Source organism: Mytilus trossulus, chromosome 6, assembly GCF_036588685.1.
Source record: "Mytilus trossulus isolate FHL-02 chromosome 6, PNRI_Mtr1.1.1.hap1, whole genome shotgun sequence".
Lineage (NCBI taxonomy): Eukaryota > Metazoa > Mollusca > Bivalvia > Mytilida > Mytilidae > Mytilus > Mytilus trossulus.
The window spans coordinates 29938316-29958694 of NC_086378.1; the positions used below are offsets into that span (position 1 = coordinate 29938316).

Consider the following 20379-nt stretch of genomic DNA (forward strand, 5'->3'; position numbering starts at 1 on the left):
AATACTAACATTAAGCGGTCGTGTCGTTCCCCATTATGGCTGAGTTCCCTAACGTTGGAAACCACTGTTCGTTTGAAACTTGTAAACAATTAGGTATCGTAGAAAAAAATGAATAAAGTAACATATTCTTGATTAAAATAAAGCCAACAGTGTTGATTAAATGTCAAAGTATATCCCCAGAAACTGAGATAATCTCATTTTAGGTTGATCAGCTGATCTGTTGATTGTGCTTTGTTTACATCCAGTAGCAATTAGTACTTCATGCATGTTTTATTGTTTGTGGGAACCAATAATACAACAAACTTTCCTGTAATATGGGATAAGAGAAATGAATGACAGGACATCAGAGTTTTCATTGGAAAATAAGGGCATTATATTGGATATATATTAGTGGACATAATTTTGCCGTACTACAGTACAGTTTGTTATTAACATGCCTCCGGGGGCCACTTGCTATATAATTAGTGGTAGGGATGAGCGGCTGGAATAGGTAACTTTTTCATGCTCTATGATATATGAAAAGGGTGAGAAATTCAGATTAAATATATCAAAAGGTTGATATCATCACTTGCTTGATTATATCATAAGTATCTGAAACTAATCAGATGTCCGTATTTATTCTTGATGCGGTTAAACCACAGTCGTAAATGCATCAGTTATTTGTCAAACCAATTAAACTCTTTTTATTCTGATGTGGTATTTCCACTGATGCCAGTGATAGATGCAATAAATCCAACTATTTTGACATTTGCACCTAATTAACATTCAAGGGTTTGTATACCTAAAACATGATAACTATTTAAAGAAATTCCATTGTAACAGCGTCCTTTACGAGGGAACAGCAATGAAACTTTTTATCAGTTACTAATTAATATTTAAGCGTGTTTTAAAAATCAGTGAAGATGTTACACTCTGGGGTGATATTACATTTATCTGACCATAGATGTAATACCATCTATGATCTGACCAAACTTCTTTTATATGTATTGTATTTTGGAATTGAAATATCTTCATAATGAAAGATGTAAAATGGGCAATAAGAAAAAAGTTTTTAAGATGTGACAAATTTATTGGAAAAGAAGGTGATATTATTGCGACTATTTTGCTTCTCAACAAGAACGTGATGATGAGCGGGAAAATATTGAAATATATCTATAGATCTGTTTTTTGTTAATTAATATATGGCAGGGTATATTTTTTTATTAACAAAATATATGAAAAGGGTGGGGTACTTGATGTCTCAGCTGCTCATTCCTACCAAAAAAACTTAAAAGTTTGAAGTGGCCCCCCCCCCCGAGAACATGCAGCCAAGCAGCCAACCTAGCACTCTTTACGCAAGGAATCAAATTTGATGTCATCATTCATACTAAATTAATACATTTGGTACAACCTTTTTTTCACTTCCAGACCTGAAGGGCCAAGTGAACTTTTCTCATCACTTGGTGTCTGTCGTCCAGCATCTGTTGTCAGACATCCGTAAACTTTTACAAAAATCTTCTCCTCTGAAACTACTGTGCCAAATTTAACCAAACTTGGCCATAATTATCATTGGGATATATATATATCTTGTTTAAAGAATGTGTCCGACCAACCAAGTTGGCCGCCATGGCTAAAAAATAGAACATGGGGGTTAAATGTAGATTTTGGCTTACATGTATCTCTGAAACAAAAGCCTTAAGAGCAAATCTGACATGTGATAAAATTGTTTATTGGGTCAAGATCTGTATCTTCCTTGGAATTTTCAGACAGATCTGACAACCCTTTGTTGGGTTGCTGCCCCCAAATATGTAATTTAAGAAAATTTTGCATTTTTTGGTTATTTTTTTTTTAATAATATTATATTAGAGATAAATTGTAAACCGCAATTATGTTCAGAAAAGTAACTTTAAGTAAGACCTACAAATAAGTCATCATGACCAAAATTTTCAGTTGACCCCTTTAGGAGTTATTGCCCTTTATAGTCAATTTTTAACCATTTTTCAAAAATCTTCTCCTCTGAAACTACTGGGCCAAATTAAAAAAAAAACTGAGCCACAATCATATTTGGGTTATCTAGTTTAAAAAATGTGTCTGATGACCTGGCCAACCAACCATGATGGCGGCCATGGATAAAGAAAGAACATAGGGATAAAATGTAGATTTTGGCTTATATCTCTGAAACCAACGTATTTAGAACATATCTGACAAGGTGTGATTGTTTATTAGGTCAAGAGCTATTTTCAGACAAATTGGACAACCTGTTGTTGGGTTGCTGTTCCTGAATAAGTAGTTTTAAGGAAATTTTGCAGTGTTTGGTTATTTTTTTAAATAATATTATAGATAGAGATAAACTTTAAAAAGCAATAATGTTCAGCAAAATAAGATCTACAAATAAGTTAACCTGACCAAAATTCTAAGTTGACCCCTTAATGAGTTATTGCCCTTTATAGTCAATTTTTAACCATTTGTTTAAATTTTAGTTACATGTATCTCTTTAAAAAATCTTCTCCTCTGAATCTACTTAGACAAATTTAACATAACTGGGCCACAATCATCATTTGAATATCTAGTTTGAAAAATGCCAACATGGCTAAAAATAGAACATAGTTGTAAAATGCAGCTTTTGCTAATATCTCTGAAATCAAAGCATTTAGAGCAAATCTGACAGTAATAAAATTGTTCATTAAAACAAGACTTAACTGCCCTGAAAATTTAGACAAATCAGGCAACCTATTGTTGGGTTGCTACCCCTGAATTGGTAATTTTATGAAATTTTTTGCAGTTTTTGGTTATTATCTTCAACATTATCTTAGATAGAGATAAACTGTAAACAGCAATTATGTATAGCAAAGTAAGATCTACATGATCTACAAATAAGTCAACTTTACCAAAACAGTCAATTGACCCCTTAAGGAGTTATTGCTCTTTATAGTATATTTTTAACAATTTTTGTAAATTATGTAAATTTTTGTAAACTTTTACAAAATGTTTTCTCTTTGAAACTTCTGAGACAATTTAGTCCTAGATAGAGAAAATTGTAAACAACAAGAATGTTCAGTAAAGTAAGATTGACAAACACATCATCATCACCAAAACACAATTTTATCATGAATTCTATTCTTGTCTTTAATTTATTGTCCTTTGTTTAATATGCTGCTTGCAAATAGACCAAGGTGAGTGACACAGGCTCTTTAGAGCCTCTAGTCTAAATTTGAGTTTTAATTCAGTGTTGCAATACTTTTTTCCATGTGTATACTTTTGTATATAACAATAATATTTAGTTTGCTTTTAAACTTCATTTAACTTTTGATCTTTATTTTTTAGATTTCCTGTCGTTTGTTTGTGACAGTTGTACAAAAACCTTCTGGTAAGTTTTTATTTTTATTTATTTTTTGTAATTCTATACATAAATATAGCTTGTTATTTCAATCTGAAAAAAAGTGCTATAAAATAAACTATGATGTGTATTATATATAGATATAAGAAGATGTGGTACAAGTGCCAATGAGACATCCAAGTCACAATTTATAAAAGTAAACCATTATAGGTCAAAGACTTGAAAATAGGGTGTTCAACACAGAGCCTGGGCTCACACCAAACAGCAAGCTATAAAGGGTCACCCCAATTTTTGCTCTTATGCCGGCAATGAAAAAACAAACCAGCTTGATGTGAAAACATATTAATTTTCACTTCAACTTTGTCGTTAAATTCCATAATAAACACAACACATTCATTTGAATAATAATAAGATATTTTTGTAGTTATTTTATTTTTGATCAGAAAGCAAATTTCATGGAATACATTTGTTTTGGTTTAAACCAAAAAATATATGCTCCAGGCCAATTCACTGAAATAAATATTCAATATACATGTCATAGAGGTTACTGGTGGGATAATTAATTAAACGATCTCAGATTTATACAATTTTAAGGAAAGAATGTCATTTGAAAGGATTTGATTGGTGAATAAACAGAACCAAGTCAATCTCAAACATATCATAAAAGTTCTTTTTATAGTTTATGAGTGACTTGGTCCAGTTTATATAAACAAATGTACCAATGCATTCCTTTAGAAAGGCTTTAAATCTTGTAATTAATAACTTGATATATTTGTTTATAAAATATACACACATTGTTATTTTCAGTTTAGAACACAAGTTTCCTGATAAACATTCCTGTAGTTTAGTAAGTATAGAATTGTCCTTAAAAATTGTAAATGACGCGCTACACTGTACGGCGTAGATACGGTTTATGATGGTGAAAGTTCCTCCATTGTTCAATTTTCATCCATGGAGATCCCTGAATGTATACATGTATGTATTGGATCAATATTAAGTCATTAGTTGAGTGTCTGTGTTTTTTGTGCGAGATAATCCTGCACCCAGAGGTGCATGGTCCTCAGCTGGCCTCTAAATAAAGTTGTGTACTAGTTCAGCGAAAATGGAAGCACGCTTAACTCTGAAACATATAAATGAACTAAAATTAAAAACCATACAAGACTAACAAAGGCCAGAGGCTCCTATCTTGGGACAGGCGCAAAAATGCAGCGGGTTAAAAAAAAAATTGTGAGATCTCCACCCTCCCCCTATACCTCTAGCTAATGTAGAATAATAACAGAAACCAAAAAAGTACACACAGTAAAAGCAAAATGATTTGGTTACATAAATTATCAAAGGATTGCTTAAAGTAACTGACATGCCAGCTCCAGACCTCAATCAAACAGATTATATGTATAAACATCATCACCTGACCAAGAAATTATTAAGGTGTTTTTATTGATGCAAATAATACGAATGGGGGAGTCTCGCAAAGATTAACAATTTCAACATTCTGATATCAGGTACATATATCTGTTCACAGATTTTCCTTCAATTGGCATGAATAATCAAGAATTTGTGTCCATTCTTAAAAATTGCCTTAATTTGTGAATTTACTGTATCAACATTTCAAGTTTGGAAGACTACCAGTATATATTATCAGTAATGAATGATGTTGTCTTGTATCACATTTTGTGTCATATTTTTTTCAGGAATTTGTGACATCAACAAATCAGAAATATGAAGGTGTCAGAAGTTATGATTGTGTTTATGATAACTGTGATAAAAGGGAGCTTATGCCAGTTGTTTGTGAGAAATGTCATCTCAATTTCTGTTTAAGGTATGTTTGTATTTATGTATAAAGAAAAATGCAGTAAAAACTTTTACTGTGGATTCATTTATTTTCGTGGTTACCAATTTTTGTGGATATTTAATTTAATTTTTCGTAGTTTTGGCAAAGTCTGCATATATTACTTTGAAAAAAAACTGTAATTCATTAAATGTTTAAATTTGTGGTTCCCCTGTATGAAAATAGGAATCACAGTGAGACAGTTACCCAACAACATGTGCTAAGAAAAAAAGGTCAAGAGGTAATTTTACTGCCTTTAATGAACATCTTTGTCTCAGAGTCTGAATAAGATGACAAATTCAAAGGAGTCAACTGAAGATAGCAAAACTACAACCAAATTAAATTTTTAATACATAATATTACAAAAGATGCATTTGTCTCAGTTTCTGGCTTTAATAAGTATGTAGAAGGGTTTTTAAACTAAACTGTTTCTATTTTTACGAAAATTCCTCCTTTGCCTTATTAAATGGCTGATCAATCAATATAAGTATATGCATTGAGAAGATATACACAATACTGTGGTTTCACTTATAGTCCTCGGTATCAATTTTAGTGGATCGGAGAAAACTAGCATATTCGTGGATATTTGATTTCATGGTTTTGACAATCTCTGTATACCAAGCCTATTGAAAATATGATATTTCGTTAAACATTTGAATTCATGGTTCATCTGTACCCTCGAAACCCATGAACATTGGCATCCAACAAATAATAATAAATCTACAGTAGTTGGGTTTATGTTACAGTAATATGACAATTCAAAAATATGTGCATTAACTCCTCAATATTATTGTAGCCACAGACATCCCCAGGAACACAATTGTACAAAGTTAGAAGTAAAAGAAGACAAATGTCAAACAGCTTTGCATGTACAGAAAATTCTTGGTATATGGATCAAAATGACAATAAGTATTATATACTCTTTTCAGCATCATGATCAGGAACACAGAAAAAATAGGAATGAATGAAGAAATTTTATATTAAATCAAATGGAAGCGATGAGAATGGGTGATAATATCACTGGGCTTATCTGGACAAAACTTTTCCACAATTGTTCATATGGAAGTAAAATTCTCTGGTCAAACATTTTGCTTAATGTGACTTACCTTTGATTTACGTGAGCTTGACCTTAGGGTTTTTCGGTTTCAACATCTGAATTTTTTTTTTAAATATTTTGATAAAAATAAAAAATATTTGACCACTTTCAAGAATAATGGTAAAATCCAGTACATGTATATAAAGTTTACTTTTACTGCTTAAAGAATGACACATAAAAATAAGATATTCACACTAGTTAGTATGCATAGGGTCATTGTGTGATTATGAGAAATGAGAATACATTTATATTTGATTAGTTTTTTTCCAGAGTCAAAACCATCAAAGCAAGATGGTAAAAAACCAAAGAAAGCAAGTAAAACTGCTGCTAAAGTAGCTCTGATGAAAATGAAAATAAAAGCTACTGGAGAGAAGGGCACTCCAGAAACAGAAAAAGTTTATATGCTGATATATCTACCTAAAACATTGTCACTTGCTGCCAAACCTATGTACTTTTCAAAGGTACCTCCTTAAATTGTATTTTTATTGTTATCCAAGTTTCATATAGGCTCTTCAGAAATTTTATTTACTGTATTACAATATTTACGTACCAACCTTATTCAGACTTGAGGTTACACATAAAAAACTAAAGCATGTCTTGTTACAATAATAGTTTGGGGCATGTCCCCTTCAAATCACAGTTATTGGTCTCTACCCAAAATGTTAGTTCATTCTCAAACGCCTCAAATTCTACATGTTGAGCTTTGTAATTCATACATTTTATATTTCAAGTCATTCTATTTATACAGTTGTTAAAAGTCCAATGGTTCTCTTGGAACTCAGCATAAATAAAGTAATTCCAAAATGCCTAATATATTTTTTCTTCCAAAGTCATTGCCAATGTTAGATTAGTTAAGTTATGGTGTTTAATGTTTTTGACTTATAATAAAATGATAGAATATAATGTTTCAGACATGGAGTTTTGGTAGAATTATAGATTTTGTTGCCAGTTCTGTTCAGATGAAAAATGAAAATAACACAGGAAGTGAAAAGGTATTACAATAAACGCCACAGTTTGATGAAAGTCTATGTAATTAATGTTTACAACCAATGGGGGCATATTATTAAAATTTATAATGGGAGGCCTCAATTTCCAGGTGGTGTATGTACAGTGTAACTGCCAGCTGGCTGCTAGCTAGTAATTTAATATTTGGACAGGGTACTATAATTCTAAATTGTAAAAGTATGTTGAAGTCATGACACTTTAAAAAAATTAACAAAAATGAAAATACAGCCTGATTAATAAGTTAAATGATAATCACTGAAGGCTAGTGGTTTACAAAGAACTTCAAGTTTGTTTCTAGGAATAAAAAAGACCAAAATCAATTTCACTTTAAATGTTAGATGGAAATTTTGCTTCAGACCTAGTTTTGCCACACGCAGCTCAAGTATCTATATCCTACCTTAAAAGTTGCTAAGGAATATGTGAATCTTTCTATATAAATAAAAGGATGTGGTATGACTGCCAATGAGTTAAGAATGTACCCAACACTTTGACTAAAATTAATTTGGCTCGTTTAATTTTCATAAAATTTTGTCAAAGTATTTACTTTGACCCTTTAACAAAGATATAAAAATTTCAAAAAATTTGAAACAACGGTTTTGTCAGAAAAATTACACTGGTTATATAGCATTTTGACAAACACCAATTTTGATCATTGAGAAGCTTGATATTCCTTTACAACACAACGTAATTAAAACATTTAGCTGACTTTACAGAGTTATCTGTAGTGTTAGGTACCACCTTAACTATCCAGAAGAGTCCAAATGATGTAGATAAAAGCAACTATAGGTCAGTGTTCAGCCTTCAACAAGGAGCAAACCAATACTGCATTGTCAACAAAGGGCTCTATCATGACTTAATGTAGAAGAATTCAAATAGAAAACTGAATGGCCTGATGTATGTACAAAACAATTAAGGAAAAGCAAATATGATACATGCCAACCATTAAATTATAGGCTCCTGACTTGGTTCCGGCACAGAAAAAATGTTATGGGGTTAAACATGTGTGTAACCTTATTCATTTTAAGTAAAATATATCTTATAATTTCTATTTACAGAAATTAAGACTATTTAACCACGAGAACGGCCAACTATTACCTATGGAGAAAACATTAGACTCATTGTTAAGTGAGGAAGTTATATTTAGTGGATCATCAGTGGTACTAGAATATGTTACCACCGAATGTTGCCAGTTAGAGAATACAGAGGACTATAAAACATGATCCCATCACTTTTTTAGGACTGGAAATTTAGAAGCACAGGAGTACGTCGTACATGGTATTTTCTGAGTTTCATCTTCATGAAACAGAGAAAAGATGAAAAGATGAAAACAGAACTTATTGTCTAATTAAGTTGTAGACAGACCAATGTAGAATATGTCCGACCTAAAAAAACAAACTTTGATCTCATATTTGGGCATCACTATTTACACCTTGAAACATGTAGTGTTATCTTAAGAATAAAGTAAATTATTCAATGTTACAGATATTTATGTTTATTGATGGCACAAGAAATGCCTCCAAAATCCTTGAGGCATTGTGAATATTTGTGAAAATGATTGTGTTAAGACATTACAGATGAAACATACTTTCCTTCTGAATATCAGTCATACATTGTATATTTTTAAAAATGTGTGTTTTATAGTGTTTTTTAGGAAATTTGTTTTCCTTTGAAATCTAAAACTACATCAAAATGGCCAAGGTTCATGTAAATTCAATTGGGGCAGAGTAATCCTTTCTCATCTCTTGGCATCCTTCGTCTGTCTGCATCCTTTAACTTTTACTTAAATCTACTCTAAGACATCTGAGCCAATTTTACCAAACTTTATTTAGTTTACAAGGTATCCATAGAGAAAATCTGACAGGGCAAAAATGTTTAGAATATTGGATCTTCATACTTTCTTCCATTTAAAACTTTCAATCAATTGTTTTGATAAAGATTGCATCAAGACCCTATGGTACTGACTTGATATCTATATCTTTCAAGATATGGTAGGTTCATGTTTGTCTGGCAATGTTCTTCTGACCTTGACCTCATATTCATTGCTCATTGTAATATGTACATGTCTGTTTGGTATTGTTCATCTGACCATGACCTCATTTACAAGAAAATGTTTATGGACACCATCACAAGTCAGTTGAAGAGAAAGGATATGATCAAGTAGTCATAACACCAATCCTGTCCTCTTTTACAGAAGGTGACCTTGAATTTTTAAAGTGTCCCCCCTGGTTACCATGTATGTTTTAATGGAATAGCCCAGAGATCAACCTTGGTTTTTTGTGGAGTTTGTGTTGCTATGACTTTTCCTATGGTGTTTTTTTTTAAACTGTTTGTCTTTTTCTTTTTTTACCTCCATTCATTGAAGTATCTTGTTTTCAGTTTTAAATTATTTTTAAGAGTTCCCATTGAAAATTCATGGCATTTGCAAGTAGTATTGTTTGTATAACACTGTTAAGAAAGCCTCAACTTGTTTTTCACAGCTGACTTTCTTTACAATATCAATATGTGGCCATTGGTAAGAAAACAGAAACTTTATTAACATTTCTAATAAAACAAAAACCAATCTTACTGATATTTTATTGAACATTTCCAATAAATTGTACACCTTACAAAATAAATAGCTACAAAAAAAAAATCCACAACACTTTATATTACATATACAAAAATATAGACTAGAGCAAAAACCATCTATACTTAACATTCTATACTTAAAATATACAAAAGACTAGAACAGCAATAATCTAATGTTTTATCAAAAATGTTACCTTCTAAAACTAGGTCTCAACTATTCTAGCAATCATGTTTTACTTTAAATACTGTAATTTGGACATTTTGGGGGATATTATTTCAAAATTACAAAATCTAAAATAACTAAAACTTTTGATTTGACTTTCATTACATTTCTAGAATCACAATAAATAAAGCTATATTTTGGCTGGATTTCTTTCATTATAATTTTAAATTAATAATATTTAAAAAAAATCAATGTCATTACAACCAACATGACACATGTCGATTGTGTAAAAATCCTAAACTATAATGAAAGGAGTGTGAAATTGTTATCAAAAGTCTCAAACTACTTTCCTTTCAGATGTTTGAAATCTTTGGCAGAAAATTGAAAATATAATCTTGAGAAATAACATATATATTAGATTTTAAGATAATAAATACAGCCATCTTATTACTTATATCATGTGAATATTCCTGATATTGGTGACTTACATTGTCAAACTACTGATTTAAATAACATCTGTTTACATTTGGCAGATTTGTATAACAGAACCTATATAGGTATTGCAGTACCTATTTTATTTTACATCTGGTTACATTTGGCAGATTTGTATAATAGAACCTATATAGGTATTGCAGTACCTGTTTTATTTTAGTTCCTAGTTAATTTGGACTGTTCAATAAAAACACAAGTGGGACCCAGAGAGCAACTTTGAAATGTCCACCATTGATGGGTTTCAAGAAAAGTGAAATACCTTTATAGATGTTATCCTTTCCTGGGTACCACATTTGTTTAAATGGAAAAGCCTCTATGACAAATGAAACAAATATTCTGTTGTTGATTTTCCTCACAGGAAGTTGAACATACTGTATTGGCAGCATATGAAACACAACAAGCTTTTGAAGAGGGGGCAATACATGTATAGAATGCAAAGAGCTGTTTTTTCAAGTTTTTCCTTTTTATACAAACTAGTAAATATTAAAAGATATATTTGCAGGGAGGGATTTAATAGTTTAAAATATGAAATATAGAACTAATGAAAGGAAGATTCTTGACTTATTTACAAATATATCAGTCTAAATAAAGTACACTTAAAGCTACCCTGTATACTTAAAGCTAAATGCAACAAAAAAAATTGCAGTCATATAAAAAAACATGTTGAAGATCCTATCTTTCTGTTGAATAAAACTGGTCCCTAGATCATCATGATCAAAATTTAACTTCTCTAGGTAGCAATTAGTTATTTAAAAAGTCAACTGATTTAAGTTTTATCTTTTGGTGAAATATATATTATGTTACATACATTTTACAATAGATATATGTACGTAAGCCAGGAGCAAGAAAGAAGATACATGTATATCAATTATAACATTTTTTTTCCTTTCATATAAATTTGGAAAAGTTAAAGCTGAACATGTTTCACAGAAAATGTCATGGTTATTTGATCATCAATTTTTATGCAAAATAATTGGTCACAGAAGAGTCATTTTAAAAGAACTATGGGTAAAACTCCAACGTATACATTTCTTAAAAAAAAAAAAATCAAATTTTATAAATGCCCTGAATAAATAAACATTTAATTTGCAATTACAAGAAAAATGTATAAGATTCATTTAAAACAGACTTCATTTGTATACCATTAAACAATATACTGTGAAAATATTATTATTCGTTGGATATCAATTTTTCAAGGTTTTCGTGGGTTCAGGTGAATCACAAATTATTTTTTTCAAAGAATTACAAATTTTCTATCGGGTTGTATTTCAATAAAATAAGAAATCACCCATCAACAAAAAGGCAAATTTCCCTCAATTCACATAAAATTATTTCCCACGAAAATAATGAATCCACAGTATTTAACGTCTGTATATGAAGCATGTATATATATTGGCAATTGTTTGGTGGGATAAACTGGCAGGCGTAAGGCATGATATATATTCTAACAGTAAGTTTTACTATAAATATAAATGCCCTAATCAATTATTTTTAATGTTCACTTTGTTTAAATTGATATTTGTAATTCAAAATAATATCAATATTTTCCACAGATTTATAAATACACCAAAATTATAGAAATCTAGAGATATGTACATTTATTGATTTTAAGATACAAACAGCATTAGGAAAAATATAAATTCTGATTTTGAAATTAATTCTATAGTATAAAGCATGAATGTTTAAGGTTAAGAACTGAAAGCTCATTATAGGATAAACTGTGATGTACTTGTGAAATATTTTTATAAACTATGTTATTAAAAGACTTAAGTGGGTAAAATTTAATTAAGTAGTGAACTTCTAAAGTACACAGCAAAGCACATGAAACCAGTGGAAAGTTTCATAATTACCATGAATAAATAATAGTTGCACCATTTGTATAAACACAACTTTTCAAAGTTGTAAGAAATATATTATAAATATTATCTTATGATAATAATATATAAAAGAGTAGTTACCGGAAATTATGAAATTACTGTAAACCAACTTATTTTCGCAAGCTTTTTATTGTCGTGATTTTCATAAGTAGAAACATAACGCTAATTTAAATCGTCTTGAATATGTAAAGCTCGACTCTTTCCTTATTAAATTACATCAAACAATTTTAAGATTGCGAAATGGGATAGTAAGGACTAAATACAAAATAAAGTATCAACAAAATAACTTGGTTTACAGTATGTTAAGGTGGTACCCAACACATTGACTAAAATTAATTTGGCTTGTTTAATTTTCATAAAATTTTGAATATATATTTACTTTGACCATCTGACAAAAATATAAAAATTTCAAAACATTTGAACCAAGCATTTTATCAGAAAAAATACACTGGTTATATAGAAGTTTGACAACCACTAATTTTGATCATTGAGAAGCTTAATATTCCTTTTACAACACAAAGTAATTAAAACATTTAGCTGATTTTACAGAGTTATCTCCCTGTAGTGTTGGGTACCACCTTAAGACATGAAAATATACAATGATTGAAGTGTAATACACTACTTTCAAGTTGGTTCATTTATGTCACAATGTTTATATCATTATGTCACAATAAGAACCAACTGTTCAATGACATCATTTACACCAACTGACCTTGGGTCAACTGGTTTAACTTATTCATAAAATACAACTCTAGTTTGGTCTAAAATAAATATCAATAAAATATAAATTCTTGCAATATGCTCCCGTAATATAAACTCTTCAACTATGCTCCCCCTTTATATAAACTCTTTAAATAGCCCTTATTATATTAATTTTATGTGTAAAATCTAGACTAGTTAAAAGCAGACTAACAAATAACATCTAAACCAAATATAAATACATACATGTATTCACAGCCAACAAAACAAACATTTGATCACAGATAACGTGTGCATGTAGTATAAAAATATAATTACATTCCATACAAAATAATAGGAGACAAATAATTCTTTGTAAAAACTTAAGACAAAGCTTTGTGACAATTGTGAGGGAATCTGATAGCTATGATATCATTTTTAAAACATCCACCTCATTCATACAATTCAGGTGTTAAAAAAAAAAATTAAAAAAAATTGAGGCTATATATGTACGATCAAATTGTTGCCTTAAGCCCTTTGGCATTCAAATTGGTGGCTTGGGCCGTTTTCTTTCTACTTTTTGGTCAGATTGCTGACTCTTTGACACACTCCCATTTTCATTCCCAATTTGATTAAAACTTTGAATATACATTTATTACACTCTTATTACCGGTAATGATATTGCTTATGGAATTATAACTTACAGAGAAGGCTTTGCTTAGTTAAAAGAATTAATGCAATCATTTATAATTATTGCTGCATAAGGTATAAACTATCATACTACCTGGGACAGTAAAATATGCCATTTTTCTAATTTTAAAATAAATGATTACATTTAAAGTTATGCAGTACATTAACAATGTAAAATAAATGTTTTTGTTATCTAAAATATGAACTTTCATTCCATTCTGCAAATACATATATATGCATAACAAATTAAAACGTATTGAACGACACATGTTCTTCACTCTTAAATTACTAATTTATGGGAAAAGCATTGCAAGTACTGTAAACCAATTTTTTTTTCCAAGATACTTTATTTGACGTTTTAACCTTTTTAGTCCACTTCTTGGTTCATTATTTTCACGATTTCCTAATTTACTTTTTTAATAAGGAATGATCCAAGTTTTACATAATTGCAATGATTTATATTCATATAATTTTTCTACTTGTGAAATTCACCAAAATAATTTGTCGTACAGTATATAAATTTTTTAAAGTTAATACAATTATTATCAAAATAGGACTTGGTCTATAAAAATATTTTATTTAGAACTCCCATTTTGAGTTTCCTAAGCTCTACAGTAAAGTCAAAAATAAAGAGAGTGATATATAGCAAGTATGTGCACATCTTAAACAGTGAACCACTTTGACATTAAATGTAAAGTGCTTACTCACAAGTGCACAGACTTATAAAATTGGAGTTTATACCATGAATAGCTTCAAATATTTAAGTGACAAACTTACGCTTTCATTTAAAATACTATTTCCTAAAGATATTTTTGTAAAATAAAAAAGCAATAAAAATACCTTCTCATTCATGCAGTCATACAAAACTATCACACAAAACAATCACACATACATGTATGTGAATGAGCACTATGCTTAACATGAGTTAGTTTCACAAAGAAACTTACAACTAAGATTTATACTTAATTGTCAATGACTTACGATCAATCTTAGTCATAAATATTTTTTGTGAAATCGACTCCTGCTGTTTATCAGGAAATTTTAGAATGGTAAATATCTTACTTATAGCAAACAGTCCAATGCACAAGGCCATAAAAAGTTAACTTTCATATCTATGGCACAAATTAAAACTACAAACAAAACCTAACACAAAAATAACCTGATATACGCTACATTGTATATGATATGAGACAAAGATGAACACAATTTTCTTGGCAACAAATATAACTTATAAATAAAGATTCTATAATTTTGGTTTTAAGCTCAACTAAGCTGCATCACACTGGTAAAATGTCAGGCACTAATGTCTAGGAATATTAAAAAAGAAATGACATTCTTCTCCTGCATATTTTTACAATATCAATCCTCAGCACTTTTAAAAGTCTCATAACAAATACTGATAACAATGTATCTTATGCACCATAAAATCATCACTTTGATCTTATGAATAGATAGTAATGACCTCATGTCCACTTCCTCGGACCATTAGTACTCGGTCAATTCCTTCGGTCAGTACCTCTAAAAACTCCATATCTAATGAATGGTTAAGGTTTAATAATTCACATTTAATAGGTATAACTAAGAGGAGACAGTGTTATGAAACTTCATTATTAAGAAAGAAGTGATAAATAATATTAGTCTTCTGGGGAAAAAAATACATCAAAAAACAATATTAGTAATCTGTGATAATGAAATGTGTGAAAAAATTTGGCACTTTTAACGATATTTTCTGTTATTGAAGGGAGAATTGATGTTCCCTGCAAACAATGGCTTCAAGAACTGTTACTGAAAAATTGAGTGAAATTGTATATTCCTATATTAAACGATATTAAAGACAACAACACCCATCAATTACTGCATGGTGATTAATTTATTATGGTCAACATGTTTCGCCAACAAGCGTGGCGTCTTCAGGACAATTACAATATTGAAAAATTACATTGAAGTGCAGATTCTGCGGTTGTGCAGTTCACAGAATTTAAAGTCATAATGAACGTAGTCTTGAGGACGTTATTGTTTACAAAATGAAAGTGAAAGTATAAACAGTATAAATAGAAATTAAAAATGTAAAATAAAAAGTTATAAATAGAATGTTAGTTTTTATCTTGTCTTGTAGCAATGAATTGTGAAATTATTTTCTATTCCATTCATTTCAATGTTCGGATATTCTCCTGGGATATGTCTATACCCTTCAAGGCCTTCATAGCTAGAATATACTGATAACTGCAAGGCTGTTTCTAACGTGGTTACTGTATAAATGAATTCCTGTTCAGGTGGTGTGGTTATTTCTTCTGGTTGTGATTCTTCTTCCTCCTCGTCCCTACTGATGTATAAATCTGCTGCAAGATCTATAGTATTATTGTCGAGATCTGATTTAGCTATAACTCGGAAAGTAGGTGTTTTTTTCCAATCAATTTTCTTAGTAGCCTCCATTGGTGGTATCCACGGCTTGATTTTTTCAGCTAATTCTTGTGGTGTTTTGTCCTCTACTATAAGTCCCTTTGAATTGAATATATTGTGATCTGTTTTCATATGCCATGTGCCGAGTCCCTCCTAATAAAGGACTTGTTGCACCAGGAACATGAAAAATTGGTTACTGTCGGTCTGTGGTATGTGTTAAAATGTCTTTGTTAAACTGCTCACATTCTTGTAGTTCTTTTGGCATCGGGTACAGTTTAAAGAAAGCGGTTCTTGTGGTTTACGTGGAGTTGTTTTCATAATTGCCATTATCTTCTTATGTTGAGTCCCCACGGCGATTGCGTACTCAAGTAGTGAATATATGCTTCTTCTGTGCGTAGTCGTATATTGACGTTGGCAACGGTGGTTTTGATGCCTGTTATTGTTACGTGGTTGGTATTGTGACCTTCTGCAATAAAATGCTTGAAACGGGTTTATGTTCGTTCTTTATTTTTGATGTCATTCATGTGCCTTTAAAATCTTTCACAAATGGTGTTCTCTGTTTGACCTATATATTGTTTGTTGCATTTTTTGCATTTGATCATATATATATTTAGCATGTGATCGGTTCTGTGATTTTAGTTGTTTTTCCGTTTGAGTGGCTTTTTATTTCTGTTGAATGGGTCATCTTTGTGCAGATATGGCAATTCCGGCCGCACGGCCGGTTTCCTAGGGTTAAGCGGTTTTATGTCTGTGTTCACTAAAAATTGGCGTAGGCTGGTGGTTTTACGTGTGGTTACATCAAATTTCATACGGGACATATGGTATGTTTCAGGTGATCTTTCTAAGATGCCTTTCCGTTGGTTGATAATTTTTCTTATTGTAGGGTTGTATGGGTGGTGGGTGATAGTGAATTGTACATTTCCTTCTGTGGTTCCAATTCTTGGTGTGAAGAGTTCATTCCGATCTTTTTCGTTTGCATTTTTGATAGCCTTTTCTATGATATTTGGGTGGTAGTCTCTTTTTATAAAGTTTTCTTTCATCTTTTGTGTGTGTAATTGGTAATCATCTATTGTGCTGCATATGCGTCTGATCCTTATGGCTTGACTGTAGGGTATACTGTTTTTTTGGTGTAGCGGATGACAAGACTTGTAGTGTAGGTACAGATTTGCATCGGTGGGTTTTTGTACAATGTGGTTGTAAGATTTCCTTCTTTGTCTATTATAACTCTTGTGTCTAAGAATGGTATCGATGTTTCGCTTATTTCGAAAGTAAATTTAATCGAGTGGTGAAAATCGTTGAGGTCCGACATGAAGGCATCCAATGCCTCACGATTGTGGGGCCAAATCATAAAGATGTCGTCGATATATCGATACCACACAACTGGTTTGTGTGTTGAGAAAATTTCGTTCTAATTTGTCCATAAATATTATAGCATACTCAGGTGCCATTTTTGTGCCCATGCTAGTCCCGCGTTTTTGTAAATAGTAATTGTTCTCAAATCGGAAGCAGTTGCAGGTCAGTATAAAATGTATCCATCTTAAGACCATCCAGGTGGGTATTGTTTGTTCCTCTCTTGTGTCTAGCATCTCTTTGGTGGCGATATTCCTATATTAAGTATTATTTGTTGACCCACAGACAAGTCAAGCCTTTATGTAGTTTTGATAGCATATTGCAAATGTTGAAATAAACTTGGAACATGTTAATCGTGCAACACATGAAAATTAATAAACCATGACTGAAAGTGCAGGAACAAATAATCTCCATGGAAATAAGAAATGAAAAAGCTGCAAAGCCTAATACATCTTTTTACCAAATATCATTGACCTACCATTAGTGGCTCATCTTAAACTGCACTTATCACAAACTTAAACATGTTAACTTTCAAACTTTCACATGTAAACTATGCAAAATTTTCAATTATCTCCATCCAAATAAGATGTGCAAAAGTAAATGCAACTGCATACCAAATATCATTGACCTACCACTAGTGGTTCCACTTTAACAGACCTAATCACAAACTTTAACACATAAACTATGCATATTTCCAAGGCCAATAGACCAAGACTGATATGGCAAGGTCTCATTCGTGAGACGACAAAAAGGATACAGTTAAGTTCTCCTGCCTGTGATTTAGGAGGAGCTGGGAGATTCAATATGACTAACTGTGCCTCATGAGATTTCTCTATAATTACTTCATTCAATCTAACAGCTGTGTGCATTCTTCTTACATTTTTTTTATCCCTGAAAGTAAAAAAGTAAAATGCAAATTTTTGTCAACAAATTGTCGGAATTGTACTTATAAAGCTTTATAAAGCTACTTTTAAAAATGATAATCAACCTTGTGCTGATTTGAAAAAATCTCTGTGTTTACTTATTTTCATGGATTAATGAAAACTGGAATTTAAGTGGATATTTGATTTTGTGGTTTTGGAAAAGTCTGGATTGATTCTTTTAGATAATTTGTAATTCGTCGAACATGAGATTTCCTGGTTCCCGGGTAATTATATATACATGAAAATTGGTATCCAATGAATAACCATGAATCTAAAGTGGATTGGGCTGTTGTTTCAGTGTTTTGCTGTATTTTACAAGCTATAGATAATGTTTAATATTCTGCATACAAGTTTGGTTGTTGCCATATTAGACTTTAATGTCTTTTGTGATGAGGTTGTGTGTCTGTTTGTAGGTAATTTTTGGCAATGACTAAAACTTGAATTTTAGCAAGTAAAATAATTGAGGTTATTAATTTAGTGTATATTGATAATATTAAAAAAAAGCCGATGCTACAACTCTTCAACAGAGACAAAATTACAAAGAAGGTTAGCAACTATAGGTCACTGTACAGCCTCTAACAATGAGCAAAACCCATACTACATGTTTTTACATAGCAAGCTATAAAAGGTGATTTTTCAGGATGTTTGATTGAGTGGTAATTCCTTTTGTAACATTGACAATGGACCTTTTTTCTGAAATAAATGTAGAAAAAATATGGAACCTGTAAAATTTTCAGTTTTTATTTCACTTGGAAATCATGGTTATTCATCATATATCATAACATCATTATAAGAATGATCTGTTGTCTTTTAGTTTTAAAACTTGCTTTAAATGATGGTGTGAACGTGTGTTTGAGATTATTATATATATGTACTTACGGTTTAATATTTAGCAGATCATTATTACCAGGATCGGTTGGTGTTGTGGTTTTAGAGTTGGCTTTAGATGATGGCGTGAATGTGAATTGGTTTTTATCTATAGAATCTGTTGAACTCTCAGATGGACCATCTTCATGTACTGTTTCTAGTTTCACTTTTAAATTGGAAGGGGTCTTCATTGAGGAAAAATCTAAGAGAGTTGATGGCTGGGGAAAAAAATGATATGATAATAATCAAAACGACAAAGAATATGTATGCATGAAGTTATAAATTATAATTTTTAGCATTGAGTGTTGCCTTTTTAAATAAATCTCTTTCTTCAATGACTTTTTTCAATTTTGCATATTTCTTAATCTTATTTCAAGCCTTGCTTAACTTTTGACATTCGGCATCTAACTTTTTGATAATATTTCTACAAGGAGTGTTATTAGTCAGATTTTTTTTTACAATCTATGTGGCCATCATTTTGTGATATAATCTAGAAATTATGTACAAGACTTACCTCTAGACTACCTGACCTTGACCCTCTCCTAATGACCTTTAACATCTCTGACCTTTGCTCCATCATCAATGTTCTCTCATAAGTATAGGCTGATATATCATTGTTACTCTGTATAAGGAGAAAGACATTTATAATTGTCCTATTAGCGATGATTTTGTGTTTAAGGAGGTAAATAGCTCTACAGGGAGATAACTCTGTAAAAATCAGCTGAACGTTTGAATCATGTTCTATTGTTAAGGAATATTAAACTTCTCAAAGATCAAAATTGATGCTGGTCAAATTTTTCCAATTAAGTGGATGTTTATAGTTTTTGAAATATTTAAATTATTTTCAAAGGATCAAAGTAAATATTTTGTCAACACTTTGTAAAAAATCAAACGAGCCAAATTAATTTAAGTCAAGGTGTTTGGTTCCACCTTAATTAACTAAGAAATTTCTGAAAGCATTTTACTGTTGAACAATGGAAAGCAATGCACAATTCATCATTGGGAATTTTTGATAATGATCCATACAAATGATGCTATCAAAATTAAAAGCATGAGTCTCATTTTTGTGAAACTTATTCAGTTGCATTTTCCTCTTTTTTAAAAACCATCAAAACAATTTCTTAAT

General features: G+C 30.8%; 2 protein-coding genes across 6 annotated transcripts in view; one reads left to right on the top strand and one right to left on the bottom strand.

The window, feature by feature from the left end:
• The first annotated feature begins 4 nt into the window (after positions 1 to 4).
• On the top strand, positions 5 to 8664 carry LOC134723311 (AN1-type zinc finger protein 1-like). The gene is made up of 8 exons (XM_063586929.1): positions 5 to 93; positions 3304 to 3346; positions 4124 to 4163; positions 5008 to 5135; positions 5941 to 6029; positions 6511 to 6701; positions 7152 to 7232; positions 8301 to 8664. The coding sequence occupies exons 1-8, from the start codon at positions 36 to 38 to the stop codon at positions 8463 to 8465; spliced, it is 795 nt and encodes a 264-aa protein (XP_063442999.1). The 5' UTR covers positions 5 to 35; the 3' UTR covers positions 8466 to 8664.
• Positions 8665 to 9805: 1141 nt separating this feature from the next.
• The window catches only part of LOC134721084 (solute carrier family 12 member 6-like), a 76663-nt gene continuing 66089 nt past the window's right edge, over positions 9806 to 20379 (bottom strand). For all 5 annotated transcript variants that reach the window (XM_063583805.1, XM_063583804.1, XM_063583806.1 and 2 more), the window contains 4 exons: positions 19768 to 19875; positions 19266 to 19471; positions 18221 to 18354; positions 9806 to 15246 (listed from right to left, as the gene is read on the bottom strand). In XM_063583805.1, the coding sequence (XP_063439875.1) occupies positions 15155 to 15246; positions 18221 to 18354; positions 19266 to 19471; positions 19768 to 19875 (540 nt within the window). In that variant the 3' untranslated portion in view covers positions 9806 to 15154. The remainder of the gene's footprint in view (positions 15247 to 18220; positions 18355 to 19265; positions 19472 to 19767; positions 19876 to 20379) is intronic.